The sequence below is a fragment of the Chanodichthys erythropterus genome, chromosome 4, assembly GCF_024489055.1.
Source record: "Chanodichthys erythropterus isolate Z2021 chromosome 4, ASM2448905v1, whole genome shotgun sequence".
NCBI classification, from domain to species: Eukaryota; Metazoa; Chordata; class Actinopteri; order Cypriniformes; family Xenocyprididae; genus Chanodichthys; species Chanodichthys erythropterus.
In genome coordinates this window covers 22835001-22857500 of record NC_090224.1, presented here as the reverse complement: position 1 = coordinate 22857500, position 22500 = coordinate 22835001, and the positions used below count along the sequence as shown (strand labels likewise).

Here is a 22500-nt window from a genome sequence, read left to right as displayed (position 1 = left end):
GGATTATGCGGAGCAGACTCACAGTCGATGGAGCACATCATGCCGTCTTTGCTGGTATAAGCATAATCGAAAACCTCATAAGATGATAATATGAAACACATTATATCCACGGAAAAGAGCGGCGTCCATCTGTCACGTCCTGAGAAACAAACACAATATGCATGTTATCACATTCAATAATGTGATAATTGCGTTGTAGGTTGAATTTTTTGTCCAGTTGTTTATCTAGCTGTGTTTTGTGCATTAAATGCACCACAGATCATGTTTCTGTTAGGATGATCCCTTAGTAGGCAGCTGACTATGACAGGGTTCAGAACTCATTTTGCCAAGGTTTTTCTGATGAAAAATATCCAATCTATCAGAGAGATTATGATGGTTCCTTCGATTTATATCCAGCACACAGTATAGAGTCTGCGTATGAAGCGTGTTGTTGACGTTGTTCTGCACTAATGCAGTTAGAAAAGAAGTTTAATTCAATGCATCTGAGATCACATGTTGGATCTTGTAATGAATAATAATGTACGCTCATGAATTTATTCCGTGAATGTCTGCTATAGCTCTAGAATAATAACAAGAAAGTGTTTTTTTCTTTCTTTTGAGCTACAGTGATGAATAAATACATCGGATTATTGTAATGCATCTTTTCAGAAAATAAAATAACAATTCAAGGCATTACAAATACTACCATGATGTACTTAATTATACATTTCAATAATATGATTTAAAATTTTATATACATGCAAAAGTTTGAGGTCAGTACCTTTTATATATATATATATATATATATATATATATATATATATATATATATATATATATATATATATATATATATATATATATATAAATTAATAATTTTATTCATCAAGGATGCAGTAAATTGATCAAAAGTGACAGCAAATAGATGTAAAATTTTACAGAAGATTTCTATTACAAATAAACTGTTCTTTTGAATGTGCTTAGCATTATATATATATATATATATATATAGTTTATTTTATATATATATTTAATCACAGTATAATGTGTTATAGTGTGTAAACTATCTTATTTATTAATAATTATTTCAAATAATTATGTATTAATAATGTAATATTTTATATTAACTATATAGAGTTTATGACATTTAATAACAGTAATGATAATTACTGTTATTTAACTGCAGAAAATATGTCCCTAAAAAGAAAAATATCTTTTTATTATTATTGCAAAATAGAATTTATTTTTGTGTTTAGACGTATTTTATTTTTATTTTTTATTGCTGTAAAAAAAATGTGCGTGTTTAGGTGTGCAATCACATGTTTTCGAGAGGTTTTGTATGATTCGCACTAACATGTTAAGCAGCGTTGTTTTTTTCTATGCTTTCTGCTCCTGTAGTTTGAGAACATGATCTGCATTATTCAGACAGTGTGCTGCATTAACTGCGTCACTGTAAATGAAGATGCATCTGCATTCTGAGTGAACCGCTCTTTTATAAGCATGTGCTTTTATCTGGTCTGGAGGCAGCTGGAGTGTTACTGCGTTCACTCACACAAACATCAAAGCGTTTTAAAGCAGCTCAACAAAGCAAAGGCCGCAGCATCAATAATGCATCCCAAACGTGTTTTTGTGTATGTTAACTCGTATTTTCTGCCCCGGTGCTTTTAAAGCCGGCCTTTCTCTCTGAGGCAGACCTGCTTCGGACTCTCAATGCAGATTCTTGCGTCAGTAGGATTTTCCTCCTTTCATAAGCTACTCATGTCCTTTTTGCTTCGTTCTGGCTCTATTTCCGTTCGGCTGCGTTTAAAGCCAAATAAAACCCTTCCCCAAACCCGACACAAAGCTCATGGGATATGCATAAGCGCTGGAAGTCGTCATGTCACGTCGCGCCGGCGTTAAATCAGGCAAATGGGAAAGTTGTGTTTGTGCAGGACGTCCTCATGGAAGTTTAACGTGGGTTTGTTGTATTTCTGACGGTAAGCACTACACTCTCTTGTGTCTTTGTGGTCCGCGGTGGACATGACACACTCGGTCAGCGTTCATGTGCAACTCAGTCACAAAGGATTGATGATCATCCAACTGAATTAAACATAAAGTGCTACAAGTTAAATGTGTTGTCTCACACAGTTTCACATATTATTTCTCAAAGATGATAGTCAGTTTACAGCGTGTTTCATTCTGACTGGTTGCATAAATTGTGTAGACTAGTCTCAGAACTTTTTGGGTAACACTTTAGTACAGGGAACACATTAACTATGTCTTTTCCCTCAATAAACTCCTGATTTACTGCTTATTAATAGTAAGGCAGTTGTCAAGTTTAGGTATTGATTAGGATTTAGAATAAGGTCATGCAGAGTAAGGCATTAATATGTGCTTAATAAGTACTAATAAACAGACAATATTCTAGTAATATGCTTGCTAATAAGCCACTAGATAAAAGACCATGAAATAAAATGTTAACAGCTTTTGCATAAACTTAACCTCTATGTTAAGACTGTCTTAAGAACTAGTTGACAAACAAGATATGAGTCTTACTTTCCATATATATACTTACTTTATATATATATATATATATATATATATATATATATATATATATATATATATATATATGTATGTATGTATGTATATAATATTAGGGCTGTCAAGCGAATAAAAATCTAAAAATCGAATTAATTACATGATGTGGCAATTAGTCGAAATAATTAAGAAATTACTCATTTACTCATTACTCATAAGATCATTTAAAGTCATTATTGTGTTAAATGAGAAAAGCATCAAATAGACATTTTAAAAAAGTAGCTTTAAAAATAAATATATTTGATTCAACATAGAATTTATTACACAAAACGGCCACAAGGGTGAGTAAATGATGACAGAATTTTAATGTCTGGGTGATCTATACCATTAATGGGTTTTTTACTAATATAGAATATGAAATTATATTTATTTATTGAAATGATACTCTAAATAAGAAAATAAAACTGTCGGTAGGTGTCTAAATGAGTCATTGAGTCATCCGATTCATTCAAACGGCTGATTCATTCAGGAAGTAAATGGCTCTCTTTATGAATTAGTCATTGAATCATTGATTCGCCCAGTTGATTTGTTCAAAACGTGAATTCATTCAGAAACACTGCTGTGTTGCTCAGATCATTCTGCTATGGCTTTATAGGCAACAAAGGCAGGCAATATTGTGTCTAAAATATAAAACAATAATAACTTATTTATTGAACTGTTGTAAATCAATATCACATTTGCACTCTTGCTGTTCTGGACACTCATGTGATATTGCTTAACTATATAATGATATAAATATGAGACAAAAACTCATACACGGGTATTTTTTGCCCTGATATCTTGAATTTTAGGGTCATAACTGCATAATAATTTAATGTGCTTTAATCGGTAATGACAAACAGAGACATAATTAATTTATAACATTAACATGATGACTCGCTGAATTCATTTTGGGAGCGACGACTGAATGTATTTTAAGTCAAATGCCTGAATATAAGATTAGTATTAACAAAGTTCAGAGGCTGTCAACTTACTTTGTTGTGTATTTTCAACAGTTTCAATATGAAAAATAACTTTTATATTGATTCAGTGGATCAAATGTATTTTAATTTGATTTTCAAAAAAAAAAAAAAAAAACATGTCATGAATTTATTGCATTTTGGGGAAAAAATAATCAGTTTTTATAATAAATCTTTGAAAATCAAAATCTGGATTTGAATTTTTAATGTTTTTATAGCCAAAAGATGCTTTGTGAAAGTTTGAAAGTTTGAAACAGAAAATAGTGGTTTTCATCTTGCCACTTTCTTGGTAAAGAAAACTATATATATATATATATATATATATATATATATATATATATATATATATATATATATATATATATATATATATATATATATATATATATATATATATAGTTTATTTATAGTTATTTGATTTTTTATTTTTATTTTCTATTAGATTTTTTTAAAGAAACAAATGTCAATTTTCATTTGAATATTTCCTCCTGTGTCGCTGTAAACAGGACAGATGTTTTGAACTGAGTTATAATTTAGTCAGCGCTTTAATATGACTTTAATCTGAATATTTCTTCATTTGAATATTTTGTCCCCAAGAGAAATCGGATTCATTATTTTTCTCTTCAAGCAATTACGTTCCAGCTTTTCCAAATTATTTGTGATATTTTATTAGGACTGTGTTTCTCAGGAAAGTGCTGTAACGGTAGAATCAAAGCTTGATGATCAGATAAAGTACAGCTCTGAAGGTCACAGTGTCACTGTCATCACAGTCAAATACGACTCACGTTGTTGATTTTGAGTCTGCGACATTTGTATTATCTCGTCCAGCGGAGAAAAGCCCTGATCAGTGTCACAGGCGTCTTTTGTGGCCGTTATCTGATTTGAAAAGGTCACCGTTGCTCGTGTTTTTCAGCTCAGCAGGGTGGGAAATTAACACACGCCAGCAGCCAAACGCAGGTAATTGTGCTCTAACTGCCGGTGACTCGAGCGGGTGACCCTCACACTGACCCTCACACTGACCTTTCACATGTTCAGTGCAGTGACTTGATGAAGTGCGTTTGATGATATTTAGAGCAACCGGTTAGCATCACTCTTCACATGTATTCAGTCACTTAAAGAGGAACTTGTGATGTTTTCCTGCTTGAAAGAGCTTTAAAACTACAACCATCAAACTAACAAACAAACAAACAAGCAATAGGCTAGCAACATGTTAAATCATGTCAACAACATATTGGCAAAATGGTAAATCATGCTAGTGACGTGTTAATCATGCTAACAACATGTTAATTCATGAAAACAAAGTGATAATCACACTAGCAATAGGCTAGCAACATGCTAAAACATTCTAGCAATGTGTTAAATCATGTCAACAACATGTTAAATAATGTTAGAAACATGCTAGCAGCATGCTAATTCATACTAGTAATGTGCTAAACATGTTAGCATCATGTTAAATGATGTGTTAATCATGCTAACAAAATGCTAATTCACGCTAACAAAGTGTTAATCACAATAGCAATAGGTTAGCAAATTGTTAAAACATGCTAGCAATGTACCAAAACAAGCTAGCAGTGTATTGAATCATGTTAGTTACATGTTAAATCATGTCAGCAATATATTAACAACACGCTAAATAATGTTAATAAAATGCTAGCAAATATGCTAATCCATGCTACCAATGTGTTAAACATGTTAACAATGTACCAATTCAAGCTAGCAATGTATTATATCACGTTAGCAACGTGTTAAATCATGTCAACAACATATTAACAACATGTTAAATCATGGTAGCAACAATTTAATCATGCTACCAATATGCTAATCCATGCTATCTAATAGGCTAGCAAATTGCTTAAACATGTTATCAATGTGTTAAATCATACTAACAATGTGATAAATAATGCTAGAAACATGTTAACAATGTGCTAATCTATGCTAGCAATGTGTTAAAAATGTTAGCAAATGTACCAATTTAAGCTAGTAATGTATTAAATCTTGTTAGCAAAATGTTAAATCATGTCAACAACATATTAGCAAAACATGCTTAATCATGCTAGCGACATGTTAATCATGCTAACAAAATGATAATTCAGGCTAAGAAAGTGGTAATCACACTAGCAATAGGCTATCAACTTGCTAAAACATGTTAGAAATGTGCTAAATAATGTTAGAAAAATGGTAGCAGCATTCTAATATATGCTAGAAATGTATTAAACATGTTAATAATTTATTAAATCATGTTAGCAAACATGCAAATCATGTCAACAACATATTAGCAACATGCTAATTCATGTTAGCAACATTTAATCATGCTACCAATATGCTAATCCATGTTAACAAAGTGATGATCACACTAGCAATAGGCTAGCAACTTGCTTAAACATGTTAGCAACGTGTTAAAAAATGCCAGCAATGTGCTAAATAATGCTAGAAACATGTTAGCAATGTGTCGATTCAAGTTAGCAATGTGTTACAACACGTCAGTAACATGCTAAATCATGCTAACAGAATGTTAATCATGCTAGCAAAATGTTAATTCATGCTAACAAAGTGCTAATCACACTAACAATAAGCTAGCAACTTGCTAAAACATGCTAGCAATGTGCTAAATAATGATAGAAACATGTTAGCAATGTGCTAATTCATGTTAGCAATGTGTTAAACATGTTAACAATGTACCAATTTAAGCTAGCAATGTATCAATTCTTGTTTGCAACGTGTTAAACCATGTCAACAACATATTAATAACATTCTAAATCATGCTAGCATCGTGCTAAATAATGTTAGAAACATGCTAGCAAACATGCTAATCCATGCTAGCAACCACCTTCACAGGTGAAATGCATTAATCTGAAATCAAAAGCTCAGGTGATTCATATCTAAACAAATTCACATAGTTCAGATCGAATCATTTGAACCTTTCATGCATAAAACAACGTCAATGTCGTTTCACACGTTTTGCATCTGTGTTCAGCTTGAGTCTGATCACATGACGGCATTCCGGCCGCGGGTCGACGTGATGAAAACATGCACCAGCCGTCAGCCGCGGCGCAAGGTGACACTGACGTGCGACAGGGGAGCTGGAGCTCGTAAAATTGCTGCTGTGTCTCTCCCTCCATGATTCTCTTTTCAATTTCCTGTATTTGAGTCTGACAGGCTGCTTTTGTTTCAGTTTTCCTCATGTTTTTCACGTCCTCCTCCTCAGTTTAGCCTGATAATGTCATGCAGGAAAAGATAAAAAGATTCCGCCGCTCTGACTGCTCTTTTGTTTGCAAGATAAAATTCAGCCATCTGAATGCTGTAAACGGTCTGCATGCGAAATGAATCTAGATGTGTATCTGAAACACTGGCGCAGCTTCAGAACCGTCAGAGGACGAATCTTCTGATTAGACGCTTAAAATGCTCCTTTTCTACTTCTGTAGACTTTTATTTTTTCCTGGCTTTTGGTAACATTTTACTTGCAGCCTTCATAATGTACGTTATAATGCATTATATCTTTTCATAAATAAGTGTTGAGCTGCAATATTATCTTTCAGCCTCGGTGCATTTTAACAGTAGATTATGTAGATAAAACATGTATGCCTTTAAAGCAGTGGTTCCCAAACGTGGGGTACGTGAGGTGACAAAAGGGGGTACGCAAACAAAATGCTGAGTAGGTCATTTAATTCTACCTTAAAATAATATTAAAATCGAACATGTATTCCTAACTGCCCAAATGTCATAAATCCAGCACATTTATTCAAATTACCTCATCATTTTCAGTCAAAAATGACTGTATCCACACAAGCAGTATGCATATGATACATTGCGTGCAAAATCTGCTGCCTTAAATCGCGCTAACATTACTGCCGTTCTCGACAATGCAGCTTTGTAAAAGTGGGGATTTAGCACATACTCGCATGAAGAACAAATATAGACACAGATAATGAATTAATTTCGATTTAAGACTCAAACTTTCTCCGATACAAAAAACATACCTTGTGTGAGTTCTTGTTTTTAATGATGATAACGAGCAAGAATGCAATCGTTCCCAAATATCCACATGACTGCAAACGTGACATTATTATACAGCAGGTCATTTTAAACACAGTACTGTCAGTATTTACTATATTTTGCAATGAAATAATAACGAAAACCACAGCAGAACTACAACACACGTCTGTGTTTCGCGAACAATTCTGCGGCTTTGAACGAATCGTGAGTCAATGATTCAATGATTCAATGATTCATTCACAGCCACTTGCTTCATTACTGAATGAATGATTCAATGACTCACTCATAAAAACAGTGACTTGCTGCCACCTACTGGTGGTTTTAGTTTAATATTTAAAAGTTTTACTTAGTACATCATTGTATATTTCTCTATTGAACATTTTTTATTTAAAACATTATTTATTTTATAAAGTTATTCATAAAGGTAAAAATTTGCACTGGAAAATCAATTTAGAGGGGAAAATTTTGTCCCTTAATGTTAAAGGCGTGACTGCAGTCGAAGTGGAAGAGAGGAATCGCAGAAGGATGGTAATGCACGCTAAAAAGTTTGGGAACCACTGCTTTAGAGGAACGTCACTGATAAATCAATCACAATAAGAGCAGGAACATGAATTAAGAAGGTAAATGTGTGTGTTTTTGCTGTAAACGAGTGTGTCATCACATCGTCCAGTGGTGAAACTGTGCCAGTGTCGCTCTGAACTCTCTGACCTCCCGATCTGAATGTTGATTGCTTTTCAAGTATTTCATTGAAAGTGTTGCAGACGCTGCTATTTCAGGCCGGTTAAAGCATCAGAGCAGCTCGTCGTCACCTTTAGCTGCTCGGTTAAAGAGGACCTTCAAGTCTTGATGTTGTTTTTGTGCTCTACTAGAACAGGTTGACTCCATTGTTCAGCTCCTCTCTTCTCAGTCTGTCAGTAACGCTCTGTTTACTTCCTGTCTCTATGAAGCCCCTCCTTCTGAAAAGCACAATGTGCTCTGATTGGTCGGCTGGAGCAGTGTGTTGTGATTGGTGTTTGGGAAATGTCCCGCCCCTTACCATAACCGCCAGTTACTAACTAACTCAACCAGGCCCCGCCCCTTTATTCTGCACATTAATTATTTAAATGACTTAAATTATTAATTATTTATTTATTGTGAGTGTTCGAATAGTAATTTTCGAATAGTTCGAATAGTTATTTTCAGTTAAAGTTCTTTTTAAAGAAAATATGATCTCATTGTTTTTATTAAATTTTCAGTTATATCAAATTAAGGAAAATGAGAAATGTTTGCTAGTCGTTTCTCTTTTATTTTATTTCAGTTAAAATTGATTCTATTTCAAGTAATGAAAATGTTTTTTATGGGTTTATATACTATTCTGATATTTATTAATATTTTGGATTAGCTTTTATTTTAGATTTAAGTTTTTAAGTGTCGTTTTTATTAATTTTAGGATTTTTAAATATTTGTGTTTAGCTTTAATATGTTTTCTAATTTGTTTTCCAACATTTCTAATTGGGTTTAAGTTTTTTTAAATTTAAGTTTTTCATCTAATATTTTGTTATAAAGATGTTATATAATTTATTATATTATATTTACATTTATTTATTTATTTATTTAAATTACTATAAAAGGATTTTTAATAATTTTAGTTTAGATTTTAGTCTTCCTGTAAAAAATTGATAACCTACAAATGTTACCCAGAGCTATTTCTACCTGATTTAACCCATAAGAATCACTTTTGTTGGTGTAAATCAATGTATTTTGGTTGATTCAGTGATGTTGAGTAATATTTTACACTAATCCAGTTCATTTCGATGTCAGTTAAACGGTTAAAGTCGTGCGGTTTGTAGGTTGTTTAGAGTGTTTCTCGTTCTAGCTGACAGTGATTCTTTCTCATCTGTGTGGTTCCAGCATTGAAGAAGGGTCGTTTCTGGATCACCCCTGACCCGTACCACAACGACGACAACATCCAGATCGGCCGCGAGGTGAAGATCTCCTGCCAGGTCGAAGCCACGCCGCCCGAGGAGCTCCAGTTCAGCTGGCTGAAGAACGGCCGGGCCTTACGCAGCTCCGAACGGATGGTCATCACCCAGACCGATCCCGACATCTCGCCCGGAACCACCAATCTGGACATCATCGACCTCAAGTTCACAGACTTCGGCACCTACACCTGTGTGGCGTCGCTGCGAGGCGGCGGGATCCCCGAGATCAGCATCGACGTCAACATCTCGTCCACCACTGGTGAGTCTCAGACCCGTCCTGGTTTACAGCCGTTCACACACACACACACACACACGACCAGCAGCCGCTCACACACATGTCGATACATGTACAGCGTTATATGAAAGCGATCCGTGCACCTGTTTTTTATTTTTTCATTTGAGGAGAAACAAATGACAGTTCTGGCTCTTCTTTCGTAACTCTTAACGACGCCGATTAAAGAACCTTTCAGTTCTTCTTAAAAGAACCATGTTTTTCTACACTTTAATAATCTAAAGAACCTTTTTCCACTATAATGAACCTTTTGTAGTTCCATGGATGTTAAAGGTTCTTCATGCAAAATAAAGAAGCTTTACTTATAAACGTGTAAAACTGTCAAGATTTAATTTATTTAATTAATGCTATCTTAAAGTATGTGTTGGGGGCTGGATTTTTCATGATATAATATATATATATATATTTTTATAATGAACCAAGCTAAACTGAACTGCATTATAATGTATGGAAAACAGTGACTTTGTGATGACATTGGAAAATCCTATTATTTTTTACTTACTGGAAAAATGTATTATTTTCACTACAAAAGTTCTAAAAAAAAAGTTATGTTGAAATTAATTGCGTTATATTTTTTGTGGAAACTGTGATACCATTCAAAAGTTCAAATAATTATTACTTTTATTCATCAAATTTAATTCTATTTGAATTAAAAGCTGTTCTTTTGAACTTTCTGTTCTTCACAGAATCCTGAAAAATAAAATGTATGACAGTTTCCACAAAAATATGACTGTTTTCAACATTGATAATAATCATAAATGTTTCTTGAGCATCAAATCATATCAGAATGATTTCTGAAGGATCATGTGACACTGAAGACTGGAGTAATGATGCTGAAAATTCAGCTTTGATCACAGGAATAAATTATATTTTACTATATATTCACATAGAAAAGAGTTATTTTACACTGAAATAATATATCACAATTTTTACTGTATTTTTGATCAAATAAATGCAGCTTTGGTGAGCAGAAGTCTTTCAGAAACATTAAAAAAAGCTTAATTATTATTCTAAACTTTTGTCAGGTATACGTATAATAAAAATGTAAGTTTTCACTGTTATAATTACTGCAATGTCTTCAGGCCCAATTATAAACTTTTGAATTATGAACCGAAGCGAGAACATGCATTATTAATGCCTTCACCTGTATCACTATTGCAGAATAGTAAGAATATTTATAAGTCCTGCATGGATTCAGTCTTTCAGGTATCTTAGGTCGTTCTCCGTTTGCAGATTTTCACAGAAAGCTGACGCTGATGTAATGCATATTTTAGTAAACGCTGAAACGGTGGCAGCAGCACATAAACCACAGAGCTGATCGTAATCGTGTCATAAACGTCATTAGTGCACCTGTAAAAGCTTTAATGAGGCCAGACGTACAGCGGGTCGTACATCATGTGATCGTACGCGGTAGTTTTGCGTGCGGTTCAGAGAAATGATCCGGGTTGATCATTTTTCATCATCATCCCACGCTGACCGGATCGATACCGGACCCGCCCTCGGTCGTCAGGACGTCCAGCCACTGTTCCTCAGGATGTCGTATGATACTCTAATGTATTCAGACTGACGTTCACTGTCAGACTTTACAGGTCTCAGAAACTCTCCAGAGCCGAACGTCCTGAAGCACATGAACACATCGGTCATCCTCAGCATACAGCTGGAAAATATGTTTGTTTGTTTGTTTGAGTTATTTTATTTTTTATGTATACATACATTTATAATAGAATTGTATTATTAATTCATTATAAAATTAAATTTCATTCATTCATAATATAATTTTTCTTTCATTCATTCATTCATTCATTCATAGATTTTTATTTATTAATTAATTTTTATTTATTTATTCACCAATTTATAATATAATTTTATTTATGTGTTTTTATTTATTTATTTTATATTTATATTTTCTGTTTTTCATTCATTTATAATAAAATTCATTAATTCGTAATAGAATTAAAATTTATTTGTATGTATTCATTCATGAATTTGTAACAGAATTTATTAATTCCTAATAGATTTAAATGTATTTATTTATTTTATTTTTTTATTTATAATATAATTTTATTGTTTAATTTATTTATTAATTCATTCATAACAAAACTTTATGTATTCATTCATTTATAACATAATTTTATGTATTTATTCATTCATAATAGAATACATTTTTATTTATTCATTTATTCATTCATTTTATAATTGAATTTTTTAGTCATTCATTCATTCATTCATTCATTCATAATATAATTGAATTCATTCATTCATCCATTTATAATAGTTTTATTTATTTATTTTTTTTTTCTATTTTTAATTAATTTACAATATAATTTATTTATTTATAAATTCATTATTTCATAATAGAATTTAAATGTATTTGTTATGTATTCATTCATTCATTTATAACAGAATTTTATTTATTTATTCATTCATAATAGAATTTAAATTTTATTTATTCATTCACTTATAATATAATTTTTATTTATTATGTTTTATTTATTTTTATTTTTCATTGATTTATAATAAAATTCATTTGTTTATTAATTCATAATAGAATTTTATTTTGTATTCATTCATAACAGAATTGTATGTATTCATTCATTCATTCATTCATAATAGATTATTTCATTCATTCATTCATTTATTCATTCATTTTTATAATAGAATGCATTTGAATAGAATTCATCCATTAAAAGAATATAATTTGTTTATTTTTTCATTCATTAATTAAAAAAAAATTAATTCATTTATTTAATTTTTATTGATGTATTGATTTATTAATTCATTTTTATAATAGAATTGTATTTTCGACGGCTCAGCCCTGTGAAGAACACACTAGCGTCTGCTCATCGTCTGCGTCGCAGCGCTCATAAACCACACCTGAGGATTTGATTAGAGAATTCACCTTGACTTCAGCTTCGAACCGCATCCATTAGTCTTTTTTACTCAGTCGGAGTTAATTGCATTGATTAGTGTCCGCGGCGTCGGCTCTGCGCAACAAACATTAAGGCTTTTATCCGACTTCCTTCATAATTAGTAGAAGATGATCCTCTGATAATCCTGCGCAGTAAAACAATGCGATCAATCACACCTGAGCCGAGATCACGTGAACACTTACTGCTGTCAGACGGAGCAGAACAACAATTAAAATGTCTTTTGATGATTGGACGAGGCTTTGAATGTGTCATTTGCTCCGATGAAAGAGTCTGTTGTGTTAATGGAAGATGAATCTGGGTCATCTCCACTTCTCCTGGATCCGCACTGGGATCGGTTCATGAGTGAATGTGTGTTATATATGTCTTTTCTTTTTTGGGATGCAACATTTGCTTGTTTTTTTAGTTAGTCTGATATAGGGCTGGGTGATGTATCAGATATTTGTGCTATATATAGCTTATCATCTTGACTATATCAAATTAAGCTGCTTTGTGAATATTGCAATATTTTTAATGCATTTTTAATTTGGCCATTCATATTTCTTAAGGCCTCGGCAGAAGGTCCTCTTCATGCTCGTTTTGTGACGTCAACGATAAGGAAAGTCATTAGAGTGAGTTGAACGTCAGGTGAGTTATTACAGTCTGATGAAAGATTATCAGTGAATTAAGAACAATAAGAGAGCAAATTCAGTACATTTAGTTCATATCTAGCAGAATGTCTGTATGGGGGCATCTCATTCATTCATTCATAATAGACTATAATTTGTTTGTTTGTTCATTCATAATATTATTAAATTGTATTTATTTATAATTCAAATTTATTTAATAGCTTTCACTTTATTTATTTATTCATTTATAATATAATTTAATTGTATTCATTTATCATTTAATTTAATTTCATATTTATTTTTTATTTTTATTCATTCATTCATTTATAATAATATTTATTTATTCATTCTTTTATTTATTTATAATATAATTTAATTGTATTTATATTTATTGTTCGCTTTATTTATTCATTCATTCATTCATTTATAGTAAAATTTAATTGCATTAATTTATCATTTAATTATTTATTTATTTATTTATTTATTTATTCATAATATAATTACATTATTTCTCCTATTTATTTTTTTCCTATTTATTTTACTTATTTATTTATTCATGTATTTATTTATTCTTTCATAATATAATTAAATTATTTTTATTTTCTATTTATTTTTATTCATTCATTCATATATTTATTTATTTATTTGTAATATATATTTTTTTTAATTCTATTTTTTAAACTTTATTTATTTATATATATAATTAAATATTTTGTTATTTACTTTTTATTTATTTATTATTTCTAAAGTCCACAGCATTAGGTCAGTTTCATTTTCAATTTTAGGTGATGCCAACCGAAGGAAAGAAAAGTCATTAGAGTACGTGATCACATTTTGATAAAAGATTATCACTGAATTATTTACAATAAGAGCAGGAATTAAGAAAGTAAATGTAGTTGATGTTGGACTGTCAGCTGATTGGCTGTGGGCCGCTGTGGGCGTGTCCTGTGACGAGGCCGTGTCGTTGTGGCGCGTGTGAAGCAGCTGATTGGCCGTGGGTGGCTGTGGGCGTGTCCTGCGACGAGGCGTGTGTTGTTGCCCGTCAGCTGCTCTCAGGATTAGCCGCTCCGAGCCGCTGCAGAGCTTCTGGAGGACCAATTAGAGCTCTTAATAAAAGCATTTAGAGGAGATTACGCTGCACATTTGCCAGGGATTCATGCTGTGGAATGTTTGGACTGAGAATGAGCCCAGAACATTCACCGTTTGAACACAGCAGAGCCAACTGCACCTTTCCAACAGACCAGAGGATGAGAAAGAGAGAGAGACGTGTAATAAAGCAGACCTTTTCCACAGAAAAACTGCCAAATCTGGAAGTGATCTGCACATTTCCAGCACTGAAAAGGTGCTTCTGCTCTGGAACATCAAATCACATGTATTTATATAAGCATTTTAGCAGCGCTGGGCAATAATCATCACATTTTTTGACGATGCAAGCAATAAAGTTTTGTAAGTTTCCTACAAACCCGATTCCAAAAAAGTTGGGACACTGTACATATTGTGAATAAAAAAGGAATGCAATAATTTACAAATCTCATAAACTTATATTTTATTCACAATAGAATATATATAACATATCAAATGTTGAAATTGAGACATTTTGAAATGTCATACCAAATATTGGCTCATTTTGGATTTCATGAGAGCTACACATTCCAAAAAAGTTGGGACAGGTAGCAATAAGAGGCCGGAAAAGTTAAATGTACATATAAGGAACAGCTGGAGGACCAACTTATTAGGTCAATTGGCAACATGATTGGGTATAAAAAGAGCCTCTCAGAGTGGCAGTGTCTCTCAGAAGTCAAGATGGGCAGAGGATCACCAATTCCCCCAATGCTGCGGCCAAAAATAGTGGAGCAATATCAGAAAGGAGTTTCTCAGAGAAAAACTGCAAAGAGTTTGAAGTTATCATCATCTACAGTGCATAATATCATCCAAAGATTCAGAGAATCTGGAACAATCTCTGTGCGTAAGGGTCAAGGCCGGAAAACCATACTGGATGCCCGTGATCTTCAGGCCCTTAGACGGCACTGCATCACATACAGGAATGCTACTGTAATGGAAATCACAACATGGGCTCAGGAATACTTCCAGAAAACATTGTCGGTGAACACAATCCACCGTGCCATTCCCCGCTGCCGGCTAAAACTCTATAGGTCAAAAAAGAAGCCATATCTAAACATGATCCAGCGTTTTCTCATTTAAAATGGACTGTGGCAAAGTGGAAAACTGTTCTGTGGTCAGACAAATCAAAATTTGAAGTTCTTTTTGGAAAACTGGGACGCCATGTCATCCGGACTAAAGAGGACAAGGACAACCCAAGTTGTTATCAGCGCTCAGTTCAGAAGCCTGCATCTCTGATGGTATGGGGTTGCATGAGTGCGTGTGGCACGGGCAGCTTACACATCTGGAAAAGCACCATCAATGCTGAAAGGTATATCCAAGTTCTAGAACAACATATGCTCCCATCCAGACGTCGTCTCTTTCAGGGAAGACCTTGCATTTTCCAACATGACAATGCCAGACCACATACTGCATCAATTACAACATCATGGCTGCGTAGAAGAAGGATCCGGGTACTGAAATGGCCAGCCTGCAGTCCAGATCTTTCACCCATAGAAAACATTTGGTGCATCATAAAGAGGAAGATGCGACAAAGAAGACCTAAGACAGTTGAGTAACTAGAAGCCTGTATTAGACAAGAATGGGACAACATTCCTATTCCTAAACTTGAGCAACTTGTCTCCTCAGTCCCCAGACGTTTGCAGACTGTTATAAAAAGAAGAGGGGATGCCACACAGTGGGAAACATGGCCTTGTCACAACTTTTTTGAGATGTGTTGATGCCATGAAATTTAAAATCAACTTAATTTTCCCTTAAAATGATGCATTTTCTCAGTTTAAACATTTGATATGTCATCTATGTTGTATTCTGAATAATATATTGAAATTTGAAACTTCCACAATTTGTACAGTGTCCCAACTTTTTTGGAATCGGGTTTGTATATAGTGTGTGTGTGAATGGGCAGCTGTACAACTTTACATATGTGACCAGTCACGGAAAGTAGGGACACAAGTCGGTTCTGGGGCATTTTGAGTTATTCACAGATTCTGAAAGTGTAGTCTCCAAGCTTTCCAGCGATGTGTGACACATGGAAATCTGATAATATTTGGAGAAGTTGTGGCCATTTGAAGGTAGGCACTCAAGAAAGCTCTATAGGGAGAAAAAGGCCTCTAAAGTTGCAGTTCTCGCCTGTTCTCGCCTGCTGGGAGTGACAATAGAGCTCATTTACATCTCATTTAGATAAGCCATACCCCCTGTAAAGCTGCATGGACCGCATACTATTAATAATAAAGGTTAATGTGCATTATAAATGTCAGTAATTTATCTTTTTTGACTTTTATAAAAATGATTTAGAGGCTGAAATATGTGACTTTTTTTGTCAAAACTCTATTTGAACTTGTGCTTTGTAGATTGTTGTAAGACACTTTAAAATCTGCCCATCATTTTTAATGTTATTATTTTAATGTTTATGTAAAGAAAAAGTACATATTGATGCTAATTTTATGTTATTTGCTGGTTTTCCACATGAAACTTGGTGAATTGACTTTTTGAACAGGATTCTGTGATAACCGTGATCATTTTGGTCACTATAATCATGAAATGAAATTCTCACATGAGAAGCCTGTTAAAGAAGAATAGGCAATCCAGGAACTAACTGGACTAACAGAGGCCAGAGATCGCTAACTATGGCTATTCAAAACACTTTTCAAGACAATAAATACACGATTGAGACGATGAATGCATGTATTGACTGAATTTGCGTCTGAATAGCGCTGGCTCTGTGGGCGTGGCCGCATTATGGATAATGAGCTGAATCACGGACTTCTGACATGGCTCTCTTTTCATACAGATTACATAAACACAGAAGGTTTGTTTTCGATTTGACTTACACGATTTAAAACCTGACATTTCAACGTTTTTTCAGACACAAGTATAATTTTTTTATGATTAGTATTCACTAAGTCACAGTTCATTTTCTGAGAACTATCAGACTTCGTTCAAAGGGATACGAGAGATCACACATCATGTTAGTTTTCTTTATTTTACAAAAAGCACAACATTTTGTTTTTACTCTGAGTGTACACTAATAAAAGAAGACATTCTATAGTTTCAATGATATATTACTTATGTCTCTATGACAAAAAATGACGGAGTATTTTAAGTCTGTTTTGCTGCAATGTGAAAAAATCCTGCAAAATGCGCCGGCGCGTTACCCGACTCCAGAGTAATGTCTTATTATGCCGCTTTCATCGTCTTCAGAATCAGTGAGCGCTTGTTCATAAGCATCCGTCTTGTCGAAGAAGTACTTCAAAACATTTTCGGTGTAACGGCCACGGTTCTTCATTGAATGTTGATATCAGCTAGAGCCGGCCAGAGCGCTGCATAGTAAGTAGCCACGCTTCCCAGTATGGAAATACACACAGACAATGACACGCCCCTACTGCGTGCTAGAATCTCCGAAAAACAAGCCGATTTCAACCTCAAAATGTACGCTTTTAAACATACCAATACTGCTATCTCAAACACAGAAAGGCTTCTTCATGATCTCAACTAACAGATTCTGCAAAAAAACGAAAATCACCAATTTTGAAAAAAATGCTTCTTTCTCATTTTGCTCGAGAGTTGTGCTGCCGACTTGTGTCCCTGGTTTCCGTGACGGGTCACATATAGAATTGTGAAAAAAAAAAAAAGGAATTGCAGTGCATTAGCCTGGCTTCTTAAAGTCATCTTTTCTTCTCTATTGTGCCATATATCTAAAAGAAATGTCTTGGCAAACAAGAACAAATGTAGGGCGGGGCTTGATTTTGTCTGTGGGGAATTGATTGGATGGTTGTGGTTTGCTATTGGTGGATCTCATGTGAGTGACAGGTTGCCCCGCCCTCGTCATCAGTGACGAGAAGAGATGCTGCAAGAGGGAGGAGAAGATATTCTGATTCAAGATTACCAGAACATGAATTTAACACAATAATGATAAATCATTCAGAATAAACACTGCAACATTCCATAAAAAACTATTTTGATTTCATGGTGACTTTAAGCTGCGCCCCATTCCATAATTTTGGTCACTTCTTACACCAGCCAGTGTTTTTCTCTCTCATTAGGCGCTAGATTCTTTTCTTTATTTGAAATTGCACAGCTAATGGTTTATTCACGAGGAGTGTGCCGAGATTCCCTCTGATAGCAGAAGGATTAAATAATGACGAAGCGTGTGGAATGACGAGCAGCCTCGTTCTCATTCGAAGAGGTAAAACGCAATCAATCTTCATTCTGCTCGGCTTTAATGAAGCTGTAGCACGAGCGAGAGAGAGAAAGAGAGCGAGAGATCTGCCGCCGAGCAATTAATCTTTGCATTAGTCGTTACATTTAAATGTGCTGTGATAATGAGGACTCAGAGAGGACGGCTGAGATAGCGGCCCTTGTACACGTTCAATCAACCTTACGTTGTCTTCGTCCTTTAACGTGACTCCTGGCTTTATCAAAGCACCAAATCGAAACTATCAGTTCTCGCTGCTTTGAATTTCTCTTCATTTATTTGCAGAAGCTGCTGGACTGAAACAAAGGAAGCTCTTAATGATCCGGAGCGCCGCTCACAGATCCAGACGCTGATTAGATGCTGCTTTTGCTGGGCAGATAAAAAAATATTGTTTGTCCAACAGGCCATAAATGAGAATCTTTACTAGTGCTGAGCGTCAGGATTTATTTGCTTGCGGTTACAAGATTATGAATATCATATTTTGGTCATTACGTTTCCTAAAGAGAGTGAGTTTTGTCATCTTTCTAGTCTTATGATGTTTAAGTGATTGCTTTATTGAAATTAATCTAAACTTCCTTTGGTACACTTGTTTTCCATTATTTCAATCAAGATACATTTACTGGAGAAGCAAAATGGCTGAAGATATTAAATCTTGTTTACAGAGAAATTTATCAAAATGAAGTGAGTTTGTGCTTAAAACAAGAACAAATATCTGTCAAAGGGGTCAGAAAAATAATCTTCATTCAAAGGGAAAACAAGATTATTTTTCTGACCCCATTGGTAGATATTTGATCTTGTTTTAAGCACAAACTCACTTAGTTTTGGGGATTTTTTTTTCTCAGAAACTTAGTCATTTTGCAGAAACACTGAGGAAGAACGTCATTTGTTGCATTTTTTTAATTGAAATTGATCTAATTACAGTTAAGTTCATTTCTGCACAACACTTCAAACTGAATTCATTGTACAATCATGCAAATGCATAGTATCAAGGTCAACTGAAAAATAATGAGATATTATTCTTACTAAATTTCTCAGTATTAGTCTTAACTAGTTCTGTTGATGCTAATCAGCTGTGTGTTTTCAGAGGACTGTTCTTTATTTGTAGATGCGTTTGTAACGTATTACACACTGATGAGGGAAGTTTTGAATGTCCTTCATGGTAGTTTTAGGATGCGTCTGATCAAAGCCTTAACAAAGTAGCTTTTCAACATTTGGCCTTGAAACAATGTAACAGGCTGCAAACGAGTCAGCTACATTGTTTAAAAAAAAAATGAGTCGGTTACATTGTTTTAAAAAAAAAATGAGTTACATTATTTAAAAAAGAGTCAGCTGTATTGTTTCAAGAAAACAAGTAACATTGTTTAAAAAAAGTCAGTTACATAGTTTCAAAAAATAAGTTACATTATTTAAAAAAAATGTCAGTTACATTGTTTAAAAAAAACGTGTCAGCTACATTGTTTAAAAAAATGAGTCAGCTACATTGCTTCAAAAAGCAAGTTACATTGTTTAAAAAAATGAGTTACATTGTTTCAAAAAATGAGTCAGCTACATTGCTTCAAAAAGCAAGTTACATTGTTTAAAAAAATGAGTTACATTGTTTCAAAAAAATGAGTCAGCTACATTGTTTCAATGCCAAATGTTCCAAAAGTTACATTGTCACAAAGGCTTTGATCAGACTAGCCCTAAAACGAGTTAGAATTTTGCAGAAAACATTTTTTTCCAATTCTTCTAAGTCTTTCCTGTAATCTTCCCCAAATTTGTGTTAAATAATCATAAAAGAAACTGATAAGAAACTGAAATGCATTAATGAATTTGATGCAGAGTTATTATAGTTAACTGAAAATCAGTAGCGGCCTTTGATATGTTTCACACATTTCACTTGAACTACATTTCACCTCATAACAGAAGGGGCCCGAAAAATAGCCCGCCCCCGCCATCACACATCAGGGTTGGAAATTAACAGGGGCTTTGGGCAAAAATGATACTAAAATTAATAAAAAATGCTTCCAAAATCCAAGATATGGTGCAAAAGAAACTCTCTGTATAAGTTCTTGTTTTTAATATTTCTAAGCATCACATAAGCAAAAGTGATGTTTTCCCGAATATCAGCACGTGTGCAAATGTGATATTAATTTTATACAACAATTAAATAAACAAGTTAATAGGCTATTAGATGACTTATATTTTAGATACAATATTGACTGTTTTTCCTCTATTTTGAAGTAGAGTCATTATGCGTCTCAGAGCAACACCGTTTCATTACTGAATGAATCCGCGTTTTTGAATGAATCATTCTAATGAATGACTCGATGACTCACTTTTGCTTTGTCCCTGAATGAATCAGCCATTTTGAATGGATATTTTGACTGAATGATTCAATGACTAACTCATTAAGCGCCACCTACTGGCCGTTTAAGTATCATTTAATTTTTGCTGAGGGACAAAGATTTAATGCTGTTGTTTTTCAGTCATGATTGTAACAATAGTGCTGCTGAAAGCAATAAAATGATTTTTTAAATAGGCTATTAAGAGCGAAATAAGAGATAAAGAGGTAAAGTAATTGCATTTTAGTAAAAATAAATGTTAACTAATATAAAATATAATATTTCAGGTAGTCGCCAAACCAGTATATCTCATTTAGTTTAACTTGATGTACTAAAATAACTAAAACTGTTAAATAAAATGAATAAAAACTGTATATACATATTTTTTTAAAATGTCAAAACCATTTTGATTATGAAGTTCCAGTCATTGTCTAGATGCATGTGCATGCACATTTCCCATGCAAATTGTGAAAAGTGCCTCTTTTGTGAGTGTGTTTGTGCCGTTAAATGATTTGCATAATTCTTTTACTGAATCTGTTCCTTCAAAACACAGGCAGTGTGTAATGAGAGGATCCGTCAGCGGCCGCTCTTCATTCTAAGTGTGTGTGAGTGACGAACTGCCTTCATGAGTGTGTGAAGGAGCTTTAGAGGTTCAGAGAAACACCAGGGTCATTCGTTCTGTCCGTGGCTTTATCATCATTTGGTTTTTGCCAGTATGATCCTATATCACAATTACCCAGCATTACTTGTTCCCTCTCCCTGTGTGTGTTCAGTCACGGATTGTGCCTGTGAACACTTGAAATCCCTGAAATCAAGAGGAAATTGACTGTTTGCTTGATTTAGTTTTTTAATAATGGTATTTTAAAGGTTAATGACCTTTAATTATCATGAAAATAATGCAAATGTCCTTCATGCAATATAACTTTATTATAATGATTGATTCGGGGTTTTCATCATATTCAATGGTCTATTAATTTCTGAATGCAAACACAAACTATCTAGGTGTCTGAATGGAGGCGAAACAGACACGCACTGACATTGATGGGCTGATGTGTTGCCATGGCAATAAACACGTGATGTAACTTCCCTTGTCTCAGAGGACTGTGGCGCTTTTATTTATTTATTTTTGGTCTTGTCAGACAAGTCGAGCTTCTGTGAATCCAGCTTCAGTTCCGAGGACGTGAGCGCGGCTCAATGCAATGCAAAACTGACACGCTTTTATCTTTTCACATTCACTGGCAGTTGAAGGATTTTTACTGCATTTATTCCGATAGAAACGATCGCATAGAAGACAGTGGGTAGATGATTTAATTCCAGTCCGTCAAACAGTTTCCCTGTCCAACAGAGACCTTCATCTGATTTACTGAAGTCTGATTCTCAGAGGAGACACAGTTTTTTATGTGTGAGTGTGTGAGTGTGTGAGTGAGTGAATGAGTGAGTGACTGAATGAGTGAAAGAGTGAGTGAGTGAATGAGTGAATGAATGAGTGAGTGAGTGAATGACTGAATGAGTGAGTGAATGAGTGACTGACTGAATGAGTGAGTGAGTGAATGAGTGAATGAG

At 33.9% G+C, this 22500-nt stretch overlaps 1 protein-coding gene across 1 annotated transcript in view; it reads left to right on the top strand.

The window, feature by feature from the left end:
- The window catches only part of LOC137018284 (MAM domain-containing glycosylphosphatidylinositol anchor protein 2-like), a 176168-nt gene that overhangs the window by 73612 nt on the left and 80056 nt on the right, over nt 1-22500 (top strand). The window contains exon 11 of the mRNA XM_067382890.1: nt 9402-9731. Coding sequence (XP_067238991.1) covers nt 9402-9731 — 330 coding nt within the window. The remainder of the gene's footprint in view (nt 1-9401; nt 9732-22500) is intronic.